This window comes from Hyaena hyaena, unplaced genomic scaffold (assembly GCF_003009895.1).
Source record: "Hyaena hyaena isolate Hyena2069 unplaced genomic scaffold, ASM300989v1 scaffold_26, whole genome shotgun sequence".
NCBI lineage: Eukaryota > Metazoa > Chordata > Mammalia > Carnivora > Hyaenidae > Hyaena > Hyaena hyaena.
The window spans coordinates 1379135-1399643 of NW_024080658.1; the positions used below are offsets into that span (position 1 = coordinate 1379135).

Sequence of the window (20509 nt, forward strand, 5' to 3'; positions counted from 1 at the left end):
AAATCTCAGCCCCTCAGGGAGGCCATCTCTGTTCACCCAAGTGAAAGCAAATGCTCTTTTACATTCTCGCCGTATTCCTTTCTCAGCATTTTCCCTGGGTCTTTTTAACTATTCATCACAATTTGAGAGAAATTTTGCTCGTTTATTCACTCATTTCTCATCTTTCTCGAGCACTAGAGAGGAAGGTCCATGAAAACAAGCCCACATCTCTCTCATTCATATGTTTATCCTAAGAACTAGAACAGTTCCTGGTACGTGGCAGGACTGGTTATGGGAAGACGGAGTGGGGCAGAAGAGCTAGGAATGAAAAAGGGAGAGCTGTCCTGGAATTCAATCGCATATTTGCTGAATACAAAATATTACCTTAAAATGATTATTTCCAAAAGAAATTGAGAGTTTCTAACAAAAGTGATAAAAATTCTGAAAAGTGATATTCTTCTGTATACGAAAAGATGCTTTATTACTTTCAGAAATGATATAAACTATTAATTAAGGTACAAATATATTCCTGCCAAAATAGGTTAGTCAATAAATATGCAATTCAAGGGGTGTCTGGGTGGCTCGGTTGGTCGAGCATCCAGCTCTTGGTTTCAGCTTAGGTCATGATCTCGGTTTCATGAGTTATAGCCCCACACGGGTTCTGTACTGGCAGTGCAGAGGCTGCTTGGGATTCTCTTTCTCTCCTTCTCTCTCTGCCTCTCCCCTGTTCTCTCTCACTCGCTCTCTCACTCTCTCTCAAAAATAAATAAGTAAAACATTTAAAAAATGCAATCCCAGGGGCACCTGGGTGGCTCAGTCAGTTAAGTACCCGACTTCAGCTCAGGTCCTGATCTCACGGTTGGTGAGTTCGAACCCCATGTTGGGCTCTATGCTGACAGGTTAGAGTCTGGAGCCTGATTTGGATTCTGTGTCTCCATCGCTCTCTGCCACTCGCCCACTTGTGCTCTGTCTGTCTCTCTCTCTCTCTCAAAAACAAATAAACATTAAGAAAAAATGTAATGTTATTCTAAATCATCTTTTAACAAGGCAATGTACTGTAAACATAAAAGTTCTGAATCTGAATTACACCTTTTATTTTGAACATTTCACTCAATAGAAATCTGATATACTGGGACACCTTCCAAACTAATGAAACTTTCCTGTAGCCTAAATAAACAAATTTAGACCATCAAGCAAAATCAAAGCCAAGTGTATCTGCACAACTCATTAATGATTTGAATGGAATAGAACTGCCAGTGGCTTATACTTCACCGTTTATAAGAGAATTGGAGAGTCTTCTTAGTGACACGATACTGGACTACGCATTTCTAAGGGCCGAACACACAGAGTATTCTTCTCTCTACTCATCTGTTAAAAGACTAAGGAATCTGATACAAAAGTATGACATAACTAATGACACATCCTAGTCATCTAAGGAGGAGTTCTCTTAGGTGATCCTGGGTCAAGTCATCCTGATTGCTCTTGTGCAACCTTTCTCCCTCGTCCATGCTACTTACATGTGGAATGATTCGCCTTAACTGAAAGGGAACAGCTGTTGGTTATCTGCTCACTGTCTTCTTTCATTTCCTGCAAAGGCACCAAAAACTTCTTTGCCTGGATCCCCAAAGGCACATAAACAGACCTTTGAAGACTTCGGCTGGAAAGCTCTTGGATCAGATCTGTTTGGTGAGGGAAACCAAAGTTCAGAAGACCTCAGTGATCTTGGAGGAATCCAACTTCTGGTTATAAATGACCCCACCTCTACCTTTTAAAATTAGCTGTTACTAGGTAGATGCTACTGGAAAAGGAGCACATGCTAAGCTTATGATTCTCTTTCATTTTACTTTCAACGAGCAGGTAATAGAACCCAAATATTTCTCAAATATCTAGATTTTTCCTTTGTGAGCAAAAGACACAGTATGGTTTAGGTGTTAAGTCTGTTAGATTCAACCTCATGTCCCTTCTTCCTTTCTAGAGTTCTTCAGACTCTTCTTAGTATCAGAAGAAAGACACTCTTCAGTCAACTATTGGTAAATATTTATTTAGCACCAGCCTTGAATCTTCTGGTGGATTTTAAACCAATGATAAAAGTCTACCAGTCTCTTAGGCCCAAGTCAACGGCTTCTTCTGTTAAGCTTCAAACTACCCTCAGAATGAATGAAGGAATGAAGGAATGAAGGAATGAAAATTTGAACGCCTGTCTAAAGGAAGCCAACTGTTGTTTTTCTGGTTAAAACTCAGCTAAGACTACTAAAAGTTTAAGGTGATATTTAGAAATGCAGTAAAAAGAACCCACATATGTTGTTTTAAAATTTTATTTGCTTATAAAAGAGAATGGAAATGGGTTTGCAAAACCTTATTGCATGTACAAAGTCATCCATGTAGATAAAGAGGGCAAGCCTTGGAATAGTGCTGGATAAACTGTTCATCAAAATTGGGGCTCTTTGAACTAGGTCTGGTGGCAAGTCATTATTCTGCACGTCAAACCACTGAAAAACTAAAGCTATTTTTAAAGTTACCAAATTCAGAAAGGTTATATTCTAATCTATATTCTTACATCCCAGTGAAACAAGTTACCAAGTGAACTCAGAGGCGGGCATGTCAGTTAATCAAGAGGTAGTTTCTCCAATAATATCCCTTTCTCTTTTTAGCTAGCTATCGGAGATAGAGCATAATTTTTGAATCTCTTTAAATTTTTATTCTGTTTCATCTGAATACAATCATAGCTGTCTTGATACATTTTAGGACTTGAGATCATCTAACACAGAAAAGATTCCAGAGTTCACTTTTTTTTTTTTTTTTTTTTTTTGCCAATCTTTCTTTGAGGACTCTTCTCTGGAAAAACAAATCATCGAGCATGCCATTAAAATAATAGAGGGAAATAAATCCTGTGGTATCATAGATAAAGGGTTTTTAAATGTAATTTTTTGTTAATGATGACAATATTAACAGCATCCAAGGAGATTCGGGGTGATGAAACGAGCACCCAAAAGGTAGCATACAAACCACATCACGACATTCTTCTTGAATAAGTTTCTCTGAGAGTCCTTATAGTTGGTCTTCATAATTCTCTGGAGGCTCTCAGATCCCCGAGCCCCACAGTTCCAAGGCTTCCAGCTCGTCTTGGACAGGAGTAAATTCTGGTTGATCGGGATGAGGAGCTAGAGAGGAAGAGTGGGGTGGGGACTTGATAGGACCCAGGAACCATAAATTGATATTCTCTCCTCATGTGGGTCCGTATGAGACAGATTTGGTCTCTGAACTACAGAGATATCCTGCTTGGGTAGAAAGCAGTAGCTACCTTTCCCCACCACGCGCTTGCGCCTTCCCCAGGAAGTTTCAGAGGGTTAGTCAAGGAAGGGACAGATACATGGCAGAAATTGTTAGAAAACTAGAATCACAGCCAACTGCTTAAATATTATGTGTTTTATTTACAAAAGGAACCCTGAATCTCAGCAGAATTATAACAGAAAAATAAATTTTACAAAAACCGATCTCATGTTAGAAACCCATCACCAGGGGACAGTCGGGAAGGGAGAGGGTCAGAGGGGAATGGAGAGTAGGGTGGTCAGAGAGGAAGATGCCCATCAATCTTGCGTGGGGCCAGGAAAGAGGAGAAGGCACACTTCAACAATGATTACTGAGCCTTCATATAGAAAAGTTAGGGATAAATCCTTGGTACACAACCATATACCTATAGCCAGGCTGATACAGAGCAGTCAGTTTCTATGACGGTTGACCCAGGGGATTCAGTTAAGTTCCAGTATTCTCAGTGTACGTGTTTGGAGCAGGGAGGGCAAGAGATGTGACAGTGGGCAGGGAGGAAAGCAGGTGAGGCAGGGAAGCAGGGTGCCCATTGTTAGGGGCGGGGGCTGGGTGCTGGTGGTCAACAGGACAGTTCTGTATCCATAGCCAATTGCCCAGGCCAAAGTAATCAGAGTGGAAGGCATCCACTTCAGTGCTGGTAATCATTGTAAGGGATCAGATCTTAACGAGGGACAGGGAGGTTTGAGAGAACAGAGAGGGAAGAGATGAACAGAGAAAAACACATCAGCAAAACTCTGACCAGTTCCTCTGGCAAATAAGGTTAAATTTCTCCTAAAGCAGAAAACTTAAAATTCTTTGACTAATAAGTTTATTGCCCCAAAGCAGTCTGTGAACATCTCTCTTGATGCTTCCAAGTGTGACTATGTCAGAAAATGTCCCATTGCACAACTCGCCAACATGCAGGCTGCAGATGTGTTTAGGAAGCACGATCTTTCAGAGTCTCAGTCCAGTCGTTAGTAATGAGGCAAGGACAGCATGGCCACTCGTTTCTTCTTAAAGCTATTTTTGATCACCTAACTTGTATGTGGTGGACAGAATGTCACCCAAAAGAATCTAGGGGGCCCTCCTCACTAGGGAGAAGTTCTAAGTTGGAGGTTTATCCAAAACAAGAGCAAAAAAATTTACCGGGCATCATGACCACACCACAGCAGTAACGCAGAGTTAGGGCACCCAAAGAAAGTTCAGACATGCCCCCCAGCGACCAAACACGAGGTCAGGTCTGGAAGTCAAGTAGGCGTGGATTGCCGTTGGTAAACAAGAAAGGTTTACATACAATGTTATTTTCATTTTCCTCTTACGGTTTTTAAAGGGGTAGCCTCTAGAGTCATTAGCACTTTATAGAAGATGTCTCTGCATAATTTAAGGTAGTGAAGCATTCAGCTTCTGCCTCCCTCCCATAATTAAACTACTTTTCATTGTACCCTCGTCATTATAGTTCTCACAACAGCAAAACATTGCTCAAAGCCCATGAGCCCATGAGTGGCCGGCACTTACCTCCTACCCCATAGGCAGAACATGAAGAGGGGTCGCAATATCCAGGCTGGCCAGAAGGACCTTGCGGTCCAGGCACCCCCAGGTGACCAGGCGGACCCCTGGGCCCAGGAGAGCCGGGGGGCCCAGGGCTTCCTGGCCGACTCTCCCCCGAAGGTCCTAAGAAGCACCGACAAATGAAAGCAGTTGGTCTTCTACTGTCACAGAGTGAGTTTTGAGACAACCAAGAAGTTAACTGACTCTTAAAAGAAGCCACTTCACCCATTTTAACAATTAGGATAATCTGTCTCTCCCTGCTCATTGTGTTTTTATTCCTAAACTGGATCATACTGTAATCACACATTCTCCTGGAGGTCAGTGCTTTCAATGAGCTCAGGAAACTGGAAAGCAGAATGTATTCTTTTCTATCACCTCTTGGATATTAAGGGAAAGGAACATACCGCTCTCAACCTGGTTTTCGTTATAGAGCTCGTGTTTCTCAGTGCAGTTCTTTGTGAATCCAGCGTGCACACACCCACACACACAAACACACTCAATCTCAGCCTCGCAATCTATACTGCTTTATGGCCCCAGATAATTGAAATAAATTAGCCTGAGTGGGAAAGAAATTATCCCGCAAGAGAAAAAGGAAAAGTCTGAAACCGGACCTAAAATACTAATCCAACATTTCTTTAGGCTACCTTATATCAACTGAGAACTTAGATTGAGTGAAAATGAGAGGGAGATTCAAAATTTTCTCATGTTAGGAACTGTATTGAGCTGGGTGTTTTTGTTCGTTTGTATGTCGGCTTTTAGACCTGGACTCCAGTAGTGCTTTAAAGGCATTCTTCAAACAAAAATGACTTTCTTTCAACCAAAACCTAAGTGAAAAGTAGGAACAAGTATCACCTTATATTTGAAAAGTGCTGCACCTCTTAGATACATTCAGTTCCATTCAGTCAACATTCGCCAAGCATTGTTTTTGCAGAACACATGACGCTAGATCAGCTTCTCACACAGGCTCCAATGCTAGGAGCACTTATGCTCAATCTATTCCACTGGGAATACCTCCTAGAAAAAGTACTTTCCAAAATCATCATTAGATTGGAAAGAAAAGTCAGTAGAGCATTTGATTCAATGAGGCTAAAACTGAATTACAAATGTCCGATCGAACTGCAGACTTGGAATCCCAATAATGAGGATGATACTCTAAAGGCCACTCTAAAAGCACCCAGTAATGTACACAAAACTTACTCAAAACTCATTCAGTAAGGATGCCACGGTGGCAGAAACTCTGAGTGTTCATCAAATACCCGGGTGTTCCTCTATATTTGGAGCCTTCCGTGTAGTTCAGCTGAGAGTATGGCTAGGTCCAGCATGGCTGTGACATATGTCACTCTCCATTTAAGAAGGTGAAGGCTGATGTGCCTCCTTATCTCTCTCCTCAAGGTCTTTTGTTCCAAAATGGGGGAAAGCCACCCTACCCACCTCAAACTTTGGGGTGTGTGTGAAATAAACCTTTATTATGTCAATCTACTCAGCATTTGGGATTGATTTGTTACTTCAGCATAGCCTAGCATAGCTTAACTCATGAAGCCAATAGGATCCCAGAATATGCTCTAAGCTTCTGGGAGAATCATCACTTAACAAACTGGCCTTCTAAAACATTGAATGAGAAATACAGCCATTCCAGTTAGATACAAGGATGTAACAGGTGGCCATTTTATTCACCTGTGATGTCAAGTGAAATATAAAGATTTAGGGTATTCATCTTGCAGCTTCCTGTTGGTAGGGAGATTTACCTGCTGGGCCAGGGGGGCCTCTTGGACCTTGGGTTCCAACGCCTGGGTTTCCTTTTTCTCCTTTGATACCAGTTAGACCTGTTTAGAAGGAAATAAAGAAAAGAGGAAAAAGTCCTTAAGATAAAATCTAGGTAGTTCCATGTCTCCAGGCTTCAAAATTACCTCTCTGTTAAAGATAACGGTGTGGGTTGGTTGGGGGCGATGGCTTCCAGGGAACTTTTGGATTGAATTCTGACACTGAACTGTGTACAGTCACAGAGGGGAGCCTGGTTCTGTGGCTGAGCGTGCTGTCCGTATTTGCAGTACTGCAAGTTTATTTCCCTCCTTCCTACTGACGTGGTTCAGCTGGCCAGGAACCGGCCCATGTCTTTGCACGCACCAGCCCATTCAACGTATGCAGTTGGCACTCCACAGTAACACAATAGAAATCACAAGTGAACATGTCTAACATTTTCCTTTTGGTCCACTCTGTAATGTATCTGCAAAAGGCATGAATTATAATTAGGCAGCAAAGTTCTGAAGAGCGCGAGTTTCCATTAAAAACTTGGAAGCTTCAGGAAAGCCTGTGTTTGATTTGGCTGATTCAGCCCCATAAAAATCTAAACCTATTCATGTCTCTTTTCCACTGAGCAGACTCCTTATTCCAAATAATTTACAGTGCTATTAACAAAACTATACATTTTCACAGGCAAAAAACAAAGAAACATACACTTTGACACCTCATCATCCCAAAAGCTTCTATCACAAGGTTGCTGGACAGGTGGGAACAGGCCGTATTAAGGGCCACCAGTCCGAGAGAGAGAGTTGCATCAGATGAGGGCCGGGTTACCCCGGCTCACATCACAGAAGGTCTCTGGTGTCTGTTTTTCATGTACAACAATGCTTTGAAGTAGCAGAATGCAGAATTGCATCTGTATGTAATTACACTTATGAAGAAATTATGTGTGAATTGGCAAAGCCTAGAAGGAAACATAAACAAATGACAATAACCAATTTGATAGGTGGCAGGCATGCAAGTGGTTTAGAATGTTTAAAATTACAAATAACTTTTCCCTTTTACCAAAGGTGATGCATAGTCACTGTAGACAAATTAAGAGGCACCACAAGCAAGGACTTCAGCCCTTGAAAATAATCACTTTTAACATCTTGGTTTATAACTTCCAGAAAGAAAGGCGTTCATGTAGTACATGCTCTGGGAATAGTTGGCAATAAAAAGAGAAAGAGAAAGATCAGTGAGCAACTAACAGGTTTTTCTATACAACACACATAATGACTGTCCCTTGATTTGAAGCTTTGGTGTCTGCTATGCTCCTTGGGATCACCTTTTGGGGTCAAGGTATACCTGGCATTTTTTACAAGTGCTCCTTCCTTGTTAGTGGTCATCAGGGCTCCTCCACCCACTGCTACACTTACCCAACACCCATGACTATTGCACGTGGCCCCAGTGGTATTTTCTGAGCTCATGGGAGACCAGCAGGGAGAGAGTATGACACTGACCACTGAGCCTGTGATGACCTCTTGTTTTGGGTCTGACTCTTCTCTTAGGAAGCCATAAGGAAGATGGTTAATTTCTAAAAAGTAAAAATACAGTTTCATCTGAGTTCAAAAAGCACAGAGCATACTCAGACTAACCAGCACGTAATGCTCAGCTGCTATAAAGTTATTCAGACAGAAAACGATCTACTGGATATTACCCAATTAGCTACAAGTTTAGCTCGTAGTTTAGTTGCTAATTGGAAGAAGTACATTTTAGCTGGTAGGTGTTCTCTCAGATGCAAATGTGTCCTAAAGTGCTTCTGGGAATTGAGCAGAAACCGCCTCTTCTTCTGTTAGAATGAGAGTCACTTTCCCCACAGGGAACCACTAATTTTTCAAGAATCAGAACACATACACAGATGACTAATGGCAGGCTGCTCATGATTAAGTGTGTGGTGACTCAGAGGCCTCCCATGACCTTACGGTACTCAAGGATCAACATTAACAACATGGCTTCTTAATGATTCTCCAAAGTAGGAGAGGCAGTTGATGAGGCTGAACAGCACATCCAGGAAACTGTTCTCAGGAGTGACTCTCCGGTAAGAGTTTCTTGATTTATCCTTTGCTTCTTCATTACAAAAGCGAAAGGTGGGGAAGATTGGGGAGCAGAAAGTCTAGTTGTTTTAATTTTCTAGTTATGAAGAGAAAAACAAGTAGCATTTGATACTATCTGTACTATAAATCAAGGTAAGAGAGGAAGTCTCACAAATGTATTCCAGCCTCTCAAAATGTCTTGAAAAAATTCTAAGGATATAATTACATGAACAGAGAATTGTAGATTTTATTATCCTTGAAGTGAAGATATGTTCCAACTACATGTAGGCTAATATATTAATATCTGTCCATGTATTTATTCACTTATGGTTGTGAGACTAAAGGAATATTCACGTCCATGACAAATAAAATTGGCTGCAAGTGTTTTTCTTGGAATGAAAAATCATGTTAAAAATAAATAATTAAGTACCTAAGATGAGGATAGAAATTAAAGACTAAGCTTAGAGACCTCAGATCTCTAAAAATAGATCTGCATATCCTTTTGATAAGCCTTATAAGCCATGCATGATAAAAAGGAAAGAAATCAAATGTCCTAAAATGTCAGCTTGTCCTTCTTCATAGACAAAATGCAGTCATCACCTATGATCAGGACTTCCCTCATCAATCTCTTATGAGGACCGAAGGCAGAGCCTCTTGGCATTGAGGTGGAGTCACCAGAGCCAAGTGCCCGCATCCTCTCCTCAAAGGGCATGGGGACTCCCGAGTGCACAGGATGCCCCCTCCTTCTGGAATACCCTTTACACATTGGCTGTCTTCCTAAATACTTCTCATTCTTCACGACCCAACTCAAGGCTTCTCTGCAACCATAACGAGCAAAGGCACAGTGGATTCCAGATGGCATGGATTATCTGTCTGATTCATGGCCATATCCCTGACACTGCAGGAGCACCTTCCACATTGTATGGAACTTAGGGATACTGAGTGAACGAATGTATGAATGAATAACGTCTCTGCTTCCATGCTGTCCCTGCCTTCTCTGGCACCGACCTCATTGCATTGCCTGTTCCCATGTTCATCTAGCCTGAGACAAGGAGCCTGGTGACTGCAGGGATTGTGCCTTATTTACTATTAGTGTCAGATCCAAGCAGAACCTTACACAGAGTAGGTGGCCCAGTAAATACTAACCAAATGACAGTATCTACGCCAACGTGTAGCCGACTCTTACAAGCAAGCATGACCTCCAAAGGATCAACAAATTTGCTTACGCTGGAGCTTACATGTCTGGCTTCCAGGAACAAAGACTTTTCTAACAAGTGCTTTGTGTGACAGTATTCACTGCTGCTGCTTCTTAAAGATGAATATAATTGACTACAATTAAGCTTAAGTTTCTGCCATTTCTAAAAACTGAGCGCAGCTGATATGAATGAAGACCTAGCTTATCAAAAATATGACTTAGATAAGATTACGATAGCTTTAGTTTTCTTTTTTTTAATGTTTTATTTATTTCTGAGAGAGACACAGAGAGACAGAGAGAGACAGCATAAGCAGGGGAGGGTCAGAGAGAGAGGGAGATAAAGAATCTGAAACAGGCTCCAGGCTTTGAGCTAGCTGTCAACACAGAGCCCGACACTGGGTTCGAACCCATGAATCATGAGATCATGACCTGAGCCGAAGTCGGAAGCTTAACCGACTGAGCCACCCAGGCGCCCCTGCTTTAGTTTTTTTTGAGTCACCAAAAATATTTAGGATAATTCGAGAGATAATTATTATTCATTCACTCATTTGTTCTTTCTTTTAAAAATATTTTAATTGATTTATTTTTAGGTTGGTTTCAGGTTCACAGCAATATTGAGTGCAAAGTGCATAGGGTTCCCATATACCTCTTGCCCTACACATGCCTTAGCAACACCCCCCTAGAGAGATACCTTTGTTATATTCATTCTTTTTTAAGAGTCTCATTAGAAACCATTTCAGGGAGAGCTGATTCTCCCTTACCACTAACCTAACACTGAGCCTACAATATATTACTGGTCTACTAAGACAGAGACCTGTTCATTTTAGTTTTTCATTATATTCTTAGTTCCAGGCACATATTAAGGCATTAAAGAATGTGTCAAACAAATGGATAAATGAATGAAATCCTAAATTCAAGGGCAGACTTTGACAATCCAAAAAATGTGGCCAGTCAGTTTATCTGATAAGCCAGGCTTTATTTATTTTTTTTATAGTTTATTTATTTTTGAGACAGAGAAAGACAGAGCATGAGTGGGGGAGGGGCAGAGAAAGAAGGAGACATAGCATCTGAAACAGGCTCCAGGCTCTGAGCTGTCAGCACAGAACCTGATGCGGGGCTCGAACCCATGAACCGTGAGATCACGACCTGAGCCGAAGTCGGACGCTTAACCGACTGAGCCACCCAGGTGCCCCGCTTCGGTAGATTTTTGAATGCTAGATGCTTGACATGAATAAACTCATTCAGTCTCTACAAGAACCAGGAGGGCGGGCACTACTATTAACACAAGAGATGGCTGTGACACCTGCCCTAATAAGTACCCGAGCCAAGATTTGAAGCCAGGCAGGTTGGTGCCGAAGCTTATACCGCAAACCACTGCCCTCCTGCCTTTTCATCCCCAAACAGCAGGCTGCAGTCTTGCCCTGTTCGCTGCAGGTGAGGCTTCCTGAACTGGCTGCTGAGTCAGTGTGCACAGCTTCCTGGTCCCATGCTCTGGAATAAGCCCTGCGGTTATCACGCTTCCTCAGCTTACTTCCCTTAGCTTCCATACCTGCCCTCTGCTCTGAGCAAGAGTCAGCACTGAAATTATTTAGAATTTAGAGGATTTATCCTGCTCGCACTGACTGCATGCCCAGCATCAGGCCCTTGGTTGCCTACTTCCCATTTTCTTTGGCCCGCTGGTCTCTGAATAAAGAGACTGTACTCATGTCTCCCCCCGCCCCCCGCCCCCGCAGCCCTACCAAGCACTCTCTGCTGGAGTCTCCTGCTGCTCCAGGGAGCACAGTTACTCTCTTGATCCCAGACATTTTGAGCTACAACCAGGATCTATGCCCAGGCACATATGCAAAGCCTGGGCAATGCTTTCATTGTAACTGTACCAAAAAGTCACAGAAACTGTGAGACAAAGCTTCAGTTATGTTATTATATTGTCTGTTGCCTAGGAAATGCTGACAATGAATGGCAAGCACAGCCTGTTTTCCATTCAAAATACGTTTGAATGCCTGCTAGACGCAAGGCACTGGACAGGCACCTAGCTACAAGATGGCAGATTAATTGGACTTAATTCACTAAGTATTTTGTGCACTTTTCCAGAGTCTGCTATTGCTACATTTTTGGCCTGTGGGATCAAGACCAGCATGTGGGACTCCACGTTTTGGCTAAGGTCTCAGTGGAGGAGGCCAAGGTTGGAAAATACATGATTGTTTCAAATGTAAACAAACTTTTCAAATCATTGCTAAGAGTTGCGCTTCGTATTGTATTTTTTTAAATATAAAATAGCTGCCCATCTACTATGACTATATAATTCAGGACTTAGGGAAAGATCAAGCCTTCTAGGTGGTTCAGGCAGAGAGAATTTAATGCAGCAACTTGTTTACATGGGTGATGGAAGGATTGAGCAGCCAATTAAAGATGATGAGGCAATTGATAAATTAGCAAGAGCAGGAAGTCACTCTCACCTTTAGGAGCATAGTGACAATGGGAAGAAATAGTATGACTGGAGCCCAGAGCCTAGAGCCTTCTGATTGGATCTAGAACCAGAGGGAGAGACTTCTGGTGGAGACAAGAGCCATGTAAAAGTCATCACCCCACTGGACTTCAGTGGGGTGAGGGGAGAAATATCCTGGTTTTCCCCTTCTTTGAACTCTCTAATCCTCCTCAATGCTTCCTATTGGCTGAAGCTTCCCAGGAGCAGAGGCCAAGGGAGCCTGGAAAGAGTGATGCACAGCTAGAGGGAGAACAGCAGTCCCAATATCAGGCTCTGAGTATTCAGAGTAGAAGGCACCTTCCTGTTGATAGCAGGTCACCACGTAGCAGGGAAAGAGACAGACGGAGAGCTATAAGGCACAGTGTGAGAATTGCTACAACAAGATATGAAAGCACAGAATGGAGGCATCTGTGGGAAATCACAGGAAGCTTTCAGATGGAGCTGACCCTTGAAGTTAAGTTTCAAAAAGCAGGTGTGCAAGGGGAACACCAAGTAGTTCCCCCTGACTTTTACAGCTGCACGTTGGGGACTGGTAGAGTAAGAAGGCAGTCTAGGCCAGGTCATGACATGCTAAGGAGTTTGGATATGGCCCAATGAATAGCTATTCTATTGCAGAAAAAAAACGCTTCAATACCATCTACCTAATTTTTTATAACTTCACACCCTTTCTTAAAGAGGAGTCCCCAATCATTTAAAATCTGGGCCCCATAAAACCTGGGTCTGCCCCTGCTTGGTGCTACAAAGCAAGAAAATTAGGTAAGGTGGACTGGCAAGTCCTGCAGAACTCCACTCTACCAACAAACACGGAGCTAACTCCACAGCAAAGCCAGAGAAAAACATGTTGAATCACTGGGCTACCCAGTGGCCAAAGGATCCACTACCACATCAAGATCAAGACAATAGAATATCTTGCACTTTAGGCTTTTCTATCAGTTAGAGACATGGCAACATTGGTAGGAGGTCCTTTGGTCTTCTGATCACACATGTCTAAGATTAGACACACTGACATCTGGGCAGTGAGAGAGGGGAAGGGAGTGCAGCAGGGAGGGGGAGGGAAAGGGGTAGCTTGGGGGTTGTAAAGGGAGAAAGGAGAAGAGAAGAAAGAAGATGAGGAGGAGCACCCATCATCAGTGCACACCAACCCCGTGTTGTCATGTGCAGGTTAACTGTTCACAGTCACAGGTGCATGGCAAAAATGGACAGGGATTAAACTTGGCACCAGAATTCCTGGATTTCTGTCAACATAGTTTTGCAAACGGATACGATGATCTTACAGGTACATAATAAGTATATCAGACCAAATGCCCATCTCTCAGTTTCAGCTCCAAAGTTCTGTGTGATTCCCCCATAAATGCTATTATATTATTTCCAGCATGGACTGCTTGGAAAATGATAAATAATTCAAATAAAAACGAGCCAATTTCTATGGGTTCAAAAATGAACATTTTGGGTTCGGCATGAATATTCAACTAGTTGATGATACTTAAATTTGGGTTCAGCACGAATATTCAACTAGTTTTCATTCCTTGCAGAAATGAAAAGTGATATGATGATCTCTCCTCTTGGAAAATAAGAAAGCTGTGCCAGGGCATTGGGATAAGGCCAGTCTGCGTAGTGTAAAACAAAATGTGTTATGACCAACAGCCCTTCATAATAAGCATGAAGAATCCACAATTAAGATGAACACCATTTATATCTAGTTAAATCTAGAAAGAACCAAAATGAAAAAAGTTGATGAATATATGATTTCTAGATATGTTTTGCCCAGCTATACAAATGAGTTTTGGTATATTGATTGATTTTAATCTATTTATTGCTTTTAAATGTTAAAAATTCACAGAAAATGGCTTATCATAGCTAATATAAATAGCTTTAATTTTATCATCTAAATAAGTATATATTTCCATTTTATTGTTTGTGTACAAGGCCAGAAATTTAGAAAATGGCAAAGTATTTTCCTACATTTAAAAGAAAATATCTCTCTGTCTCTCAAAGGATAGATACACATAGAGTAAACACACACACACACACTCACACACACAGAGGTATTATAAACAGGAGGTCCCTTGCTCTTTTGACCACAGACATTTAAATTAGACACACCAAAATTTCATCACTGGAATGTCCAATGTATTTGCTATTTCATTTATATTTCCTACCCAGTAAAACCAAACCTCCTATTTAAAAATCTCACCCTATTTTTCTGGCGGAGTTACATGATAATGACTTGAAGAAAATGCTGACACTGTCAAGTTGGCAGTAACCAGCTATTAACAGGATGTCTTAGGATTGATGTACTATAGCCACATGGACTTCTGTTTTTATCATGACTTTAGGGTGAAGGACAAATGGCAGCCAAAAAGCTAGCCAAGTAGTAATCAACACCATAAATCATGTATGATTCATAAAATGACTATTGTGCTTCAGGTATTATGAAAAAAAAAAGGAAAACAGACTTCACGTTTGGTGTTTGGGGGGCATGTGGCCTTATTGAGGAGACAGGATTAACAGAAGTGAAATCATTAAAAGACGATTCAAGGAAGTATATTCTACCTGGGTGCTAAACGATATGTTTCCCAGCCTTATGAGGGAGCCATCTATTCATTTATCTAATATTTGTTCAAGCTTCTTGCATGGGGCATGTAGAGATCAAAGGCACAGCCCCATTCAAGGAACTCACAGTCCAGTGGAAGACAAACAAGTACATCGACAATTACGGTTTAATGAGAAACTTCTGTGGTGGAGACATGTGCTTGGGGAGCAGAAACCAGGGAGATCTTACTCAGTCTAGCTGAGCTGGAATCAAGCAGGGTAGCAACAACCAATACACTGGCCAAACAAATAAACCATGGGGAGGAATGAGTGGTCTGGCAGACGTGACTCTTGAGATGAGTTTTGAAGGTTGACTATGAATGAGCCAGAGGAAGAAAGAGGGTTCTGGGGAGTGAGAAGAACAGGTGAAAAGCCCATGAAATGGTACAAGAACAGGGCACAAAGATTAGCACTGAGGGCCATAGGAAGGGAAGAGACACGAATGAAGAATGCGGTAAACCGAATTAGTGGTCTCGACTCCTCACTACTCTGCAAAAGACTTATACACCCACCCATTCTCTTGCTTCAGGCCCATGCATTTCCTGACTTCTTGGAGCTGGGCTCCGTCGCATGACCTGCTTTGACCAATGGGGTGTTAGTGGCGATGCCAGGAACAGAGGCTTCAAATATTACTAGGCGGATGCGTTGCCCTGTTTGGTTTCTGCCGCTAAGGATTTCTGTTTCCTAAGGATTACATCCTCTAGGAAACTATTAGCTCTTCCAGCCATGGTCCCACCAGAGCAGAGCTGCCCCTGATCTCCACCGATACGTGGTGAAAAAAAAAAAAAATTTATTGTTGCATCCTACTGAGATTTTTGTGGTTTGTTATGCAGCAAAAGCTGACCAATACTGAGAGCACTGAGCAGTGCAGTTTGGCCAGAGGAAAAGTACATACTTGAAGTGAAGCGGAAAATACAAACTGGCACCATATGAAGATATCTTAACTGAAATGGCATTAACCTTGCGTGGTACTTCTAACATGATACCCATTACCCCAGACAGGGACTGAAATCCAATGCAAGAATCTGATAAGATCTCCTATGCAGACCCTCCAATTAAGGGTTTCAAAGTATTTTAAGCCACAGAAATAATTATAATAGCTTTCATGGCAAAGAAAGAAAGAAAGAAAGAAAGAAAGAAAGAAAGAAAGAAAGAAAGAAAGAAAGAAAGGAAGGAAGGAAGGAAGGAAGGAAGAAAGAAAGAAAAAATAGACCATAGCACTTGCTGACATCTTGACTCAAGCTTGTGAAAGACCCTGGGTCAGAAGCACCCAGCTAGACCCTTCCTGAATCCCTGACCCATAAGAACCAGGAGCATATATGTTTCACTGTTTTAAGCTGCTAAATTCTATAGTAACTTGTTATATAGTAATAAACTAAATATATATAGTAATAATATATATAGTAAATATATATAGTAAGAAACTAATAATAACAGGCTTCTCTCTGCCATCATGTTGAATATAGAGTCACTTTGTAATAGAGGGAAAACAAACCTTACAAAATAAAAGATGATACAAGGGGAAAAAAGAACATTCCATCCCAATATGCTAAGGTTGATATACATTAGGACAAAACAATCCACCAAACCTTCAGAGAACAGTCTTCTTCCAAAGGATATTCACACTGGACTTTATCAGATCATTATGGTGTGAGATAAGAGAAAACTGCCTTTATTTCTCTAGAGTTTACCTTTCAGGAGATGAGAGGCAGGGAATGAGGAAGCAGGAGATAAGAATAGAAACATGCATTTCAACAGATTTTGAACAGCAATGAAAAGACTATGCCTCATGCAACTGAATATTAAATGTAATACAACATCACAGGGATGTTGTAAATATTTAAGTATCAACCAGCAAATCATTACCGAAGCCCTGCCAACCCTCTATCTTTAATCAAGTTGACCTGTCCCATAAAGATAATTTTTCCAGAAATAAACCCAGATAAAAGGGACATTGAGACGTTACCACTGAGGCACCCCTGTCACATGACTGCTATACATTTATTCTGAATTTGTGACCAAAGTTTTCAGCCAGATATATCTTTGGTGCAATGGCTCTTTTCAACCACAGAAATACTGAACACAAGAACCCTACTTCTCTCTCCCAGCTTTGAATCAACCTGGGACCCAGTTTTCTCTCTAGGTTTCTCAGGCTTGTTGATTCATGCGAAATGGGCCTAAGCATTAGGGACTCTGGTTTAGCTTTCGTGGGTATGCAAGCATTTCTCTGCTCTGACTGCCATTTCTATGGCTCTGAACGGGGTTGTCATGGACTTTCAGCAACTGGATTGTGGCTGATTCCTTTCCTACCTGTGTTTGTCTGAGGGGACTTGGTTGTGGGTTGCATCTTCTTATCACATTCTCCCTTTCTTAATTTTTGGAACCAAGTCCATCTTTTTTCAAATTAACCACAGAACCTCAGGGCTGATCAAAATTGATCCTTAAATCTTGTCTTTCTTTATATTCAGTCAGTAGAAATTTGGTCTTCTGTGGCAGGGAAAGCTCGAGGGAAATAATTTTCCAACTTCAAAAGTCATTCAGGGATTTTATCCTCAAAGGACAATAAAAAATTAGCCTGGGTAACAAACCGAGGGAGAGCTGTCCTGCCATCAAGCTCTACACAAAAGCATGCAATTTCCTTGGGATTAAAGATGACGTCCCAACACTGTTATTGTTTTAAGCCTCAATAGTAACATTGCACCCAACTATTTGATTGACACAGAGCAGGTATAAAGTGTTAATGACACTTATAGAAACTAATGAGTCCCAGTGGGGAAAATCTTTGGAATGATACCTCCCAGTCATTTCCACTCAGCTTTTCCCAGGCACTACCATGGATAAAAACAGTGCCAGTGTCGCTGGGTAGGAGGAACTAGTGATAGTATAAAGCTTCTCTGCTCGGGTAGGGAAATGAAGTATAATGGAAAACTGAAAAAAATAGAAGATAATTTACATTTATTTGCAGACTGCCAATGATGTATTTGCTATCATATAGACTTCACTGTGAAAACAATAGAGACAAATACAGAAAGGCAATTTTTTTTGAGAGGGGGCATGCAAGTGAGTGAGGAGCAGAGAGAGAGGGAGAGAAAAAGACAGAGAGAGGGGGAGAGAGAAAGAATCCCATGAGGGTGGGGGGGGAGAGGTGGGGGAAGGGGAGAGGGAGAGAAAGAAAGAGAGAGAGAGAAAGAGAGAGAGAGAGGGAGGGAGGGAGAGAAAGGCGGGTCTAGTGTTTTTACCTGAAGTGAGGCTTGAGGTCAAAAATTGTGAGATCATGACCCGAGCCAAAGTCAGATGCTTAACCGACTGAGCCGCCCAGGCACTCCAGAAAGCCATTGTATTGTTAAAGTTCAGTCACATAGCCTGAATTTGTAGCTGTTGTATCTTCAGTAATTCTTTAATATAAGTACATTTAGACTTCTTCATTATGTTTCCAGTGTAGCCATGCTGAGAATTTGCCTATTAGAATAAATGACCTAACTATATATTACTTTCTTTTTACTTTTTTCTATTATACTAGACGACACTCTCGATTTAAAAAAAAAAAAAATTACGTCTGAAGCAGGTTATATTTATTATCCATGAGTTTCATTTTAGAACAGTAAAAGAGATATAAGTTATCTGTTGAAAAGAGAGGATATGTTTACTAGTGCTGAGAATCATGGCTTTCAAGGTTTCAAGCCTTTTCCCACCTCAGGACCTTTGCACATGTTATTGTTGTCTCTGCCTAGACTGTTCCTCTGATTCTCTTACTGATATGCCAAACTGCTAAACTCTCAGGTCTCAGCTAAAGCATCGCTGACTTGACAGAGTTAAGTCACAGTCCCCCCTTTACGTTCCATAGCATCCTGTATTTTTCCATGGCACTTACAACTATTGTAACTAAATGAAACTATTCCTGTATTTTTTTATTAGTCTGTTTAATATCTGTCTCCATTCTAGGTACATGAAAAGTAGGAAATATATTTTTGGTTAACCACTGTGTCATTAACACCTCCAGTACCATGCTTGACGTGGAGTAGACACACTCAGTAAATGGTTGTTAGATGACTAAATAAAGATCCAAAAAGATTAACTTGTATGACTAAGCAGCCAATCTTACACAGGTAGTAAGTGGCAGAGCTCGGATCCTGACTTCTATGTGATTGATGCCCTTACCCACATCCCATCACCTGCTTCTGCCTAAAGCAGCATCACAAGTAGTGAAGTGAAATCGGTGTCTCTTCTAAAACGTCACAAGTGACACAAGACTGAATTGCCTTGCTCTGGGTTGTCCATCCTCTATTTCCCCTAGGGTCAGGTGGTATCAGAGAAGTATACTCTATAGGTGTGCTGCAAATTGCCAGACCCATGGCCAGTTTTCCTACAGGGACTTTCCCTATTTGGACTCTGCTATAGCCTGGGAACATGCTACAATCCTAGAAAAACTCCTCAAGGGCCAAAATGTATAATCATGGAAAATAATTTATTCACATTCGTATTTACCCTGCCAATCACCTAACTTCACCTCCCAGCTGGTCACTTGCCGGGTCATGGATGTCCCCAGGCTCTCCAAATACAGCATGGAGTGTGCAAGGAACTTGCAAATAGTACACCGTGACCCACTGCCACATTCTGGTCAGTTTGGCATTGACTTCCTTTTGTGAACTGCGCTGCGAACGGTGGTTATTAGAAGCCATCATGAAACAGGGGCCCACCGGACGCTGCATGGCTCTGGCTTCTCCCATGTGACTCTCCAGCTACACAATGAATTCAAAGGTGGCAACAGGGTGGAAAGGGGCAAGCACAGATATTCTGGAATCATGTGGATGTGGACTTGAATTCTAGTTTCTTCCTGTCCAGCAGTGTGACCTTGGATAATTGACAAACCAGCTAAGCCTCAGTTTCCTCACTTAAAAATGGAGCTAATACTGACCTCATAAGACTTATGAGAATTAATAATGTGCTAAGGAACTAATAGTAGCTTTACAACAATAGTTGTTTAATAAATGCTGGCACCTTTTCTTTTCTTTTTTTTTTTTTATTTTTTTTTTATTTTTTATTTTTTTTTTTTACAAATAGTTTATTGTCAAATTAGTTTCTACATAACACTCAGTGCTCATCCCCAAGGCACCTTTTCTTTTCAAAGGCTGCAGTGATGTCTTCCTCTAAACTCTAACAACATCTACTTTCTACATAACCCACTTAGCATCTACTCTCCTAACTGGCTCATCCACTAATGTTCCGCATTCCTTCCTTATCCAAACCATGTCTCCTATTTTATCCAAATGAGAGACTGTGTATATGGGACTGAGCACAATATTGGCAGATACACTTAGTGCCTAATAAGTGAAAGCCATAAACAATAGTATTATCTCAAACACTGTCAAGCCAAAAGCCTTGCATGAACGCTGCATTCAATAAATATTTACTGATTTATTGTACCAAATAAACCAGATTACATTCCAGCTTTACGGATGTACAATCTGAACACGAAAATCTTCAGTTGGATGGTTCCTGTGATCCAATACTTTTTGGGCAATGATAGAAACTGAAGCATAAAGACTGAAATTGGAAAACCCTCCCAGTTCTTTTCAAGTAAAAAAACAA

At 41.4% G+C, this 20509-nt stretch overlaps 1 protein-coding gene across 1 annotated transcript in view; it reads right to left on the reverse strand.

Moving 5' to 3' along the window:
• Positions 1-2292: 2292 nt before the first annotated feature.
• Positions 2293-20509, reverse strand: part of COL14A1 (collagen type XIV alpha 1 chain) — a 203988-nt gene continuing 185771 nt past the window's right edge. Inside the window, exons 45-47 of the mRNA XM_039227241.1 lie at positions 6579-6656; positions 4801-4956; positions 2293-3140 (exon numbers count right to left, since the gene is read on the reverse strand). Of these exons, the coding sequence (XP_039083172.1) occupies positions 3061-3140; positions 4801-4956; positions 6579-6656 (314 nt within the window). The 3' untranslated portion in view covers positions 2293-3060. The remainder of the gene's footprint in view (positions 3141-4800; positions 4957-6578; positions 6657-20509) is intronic.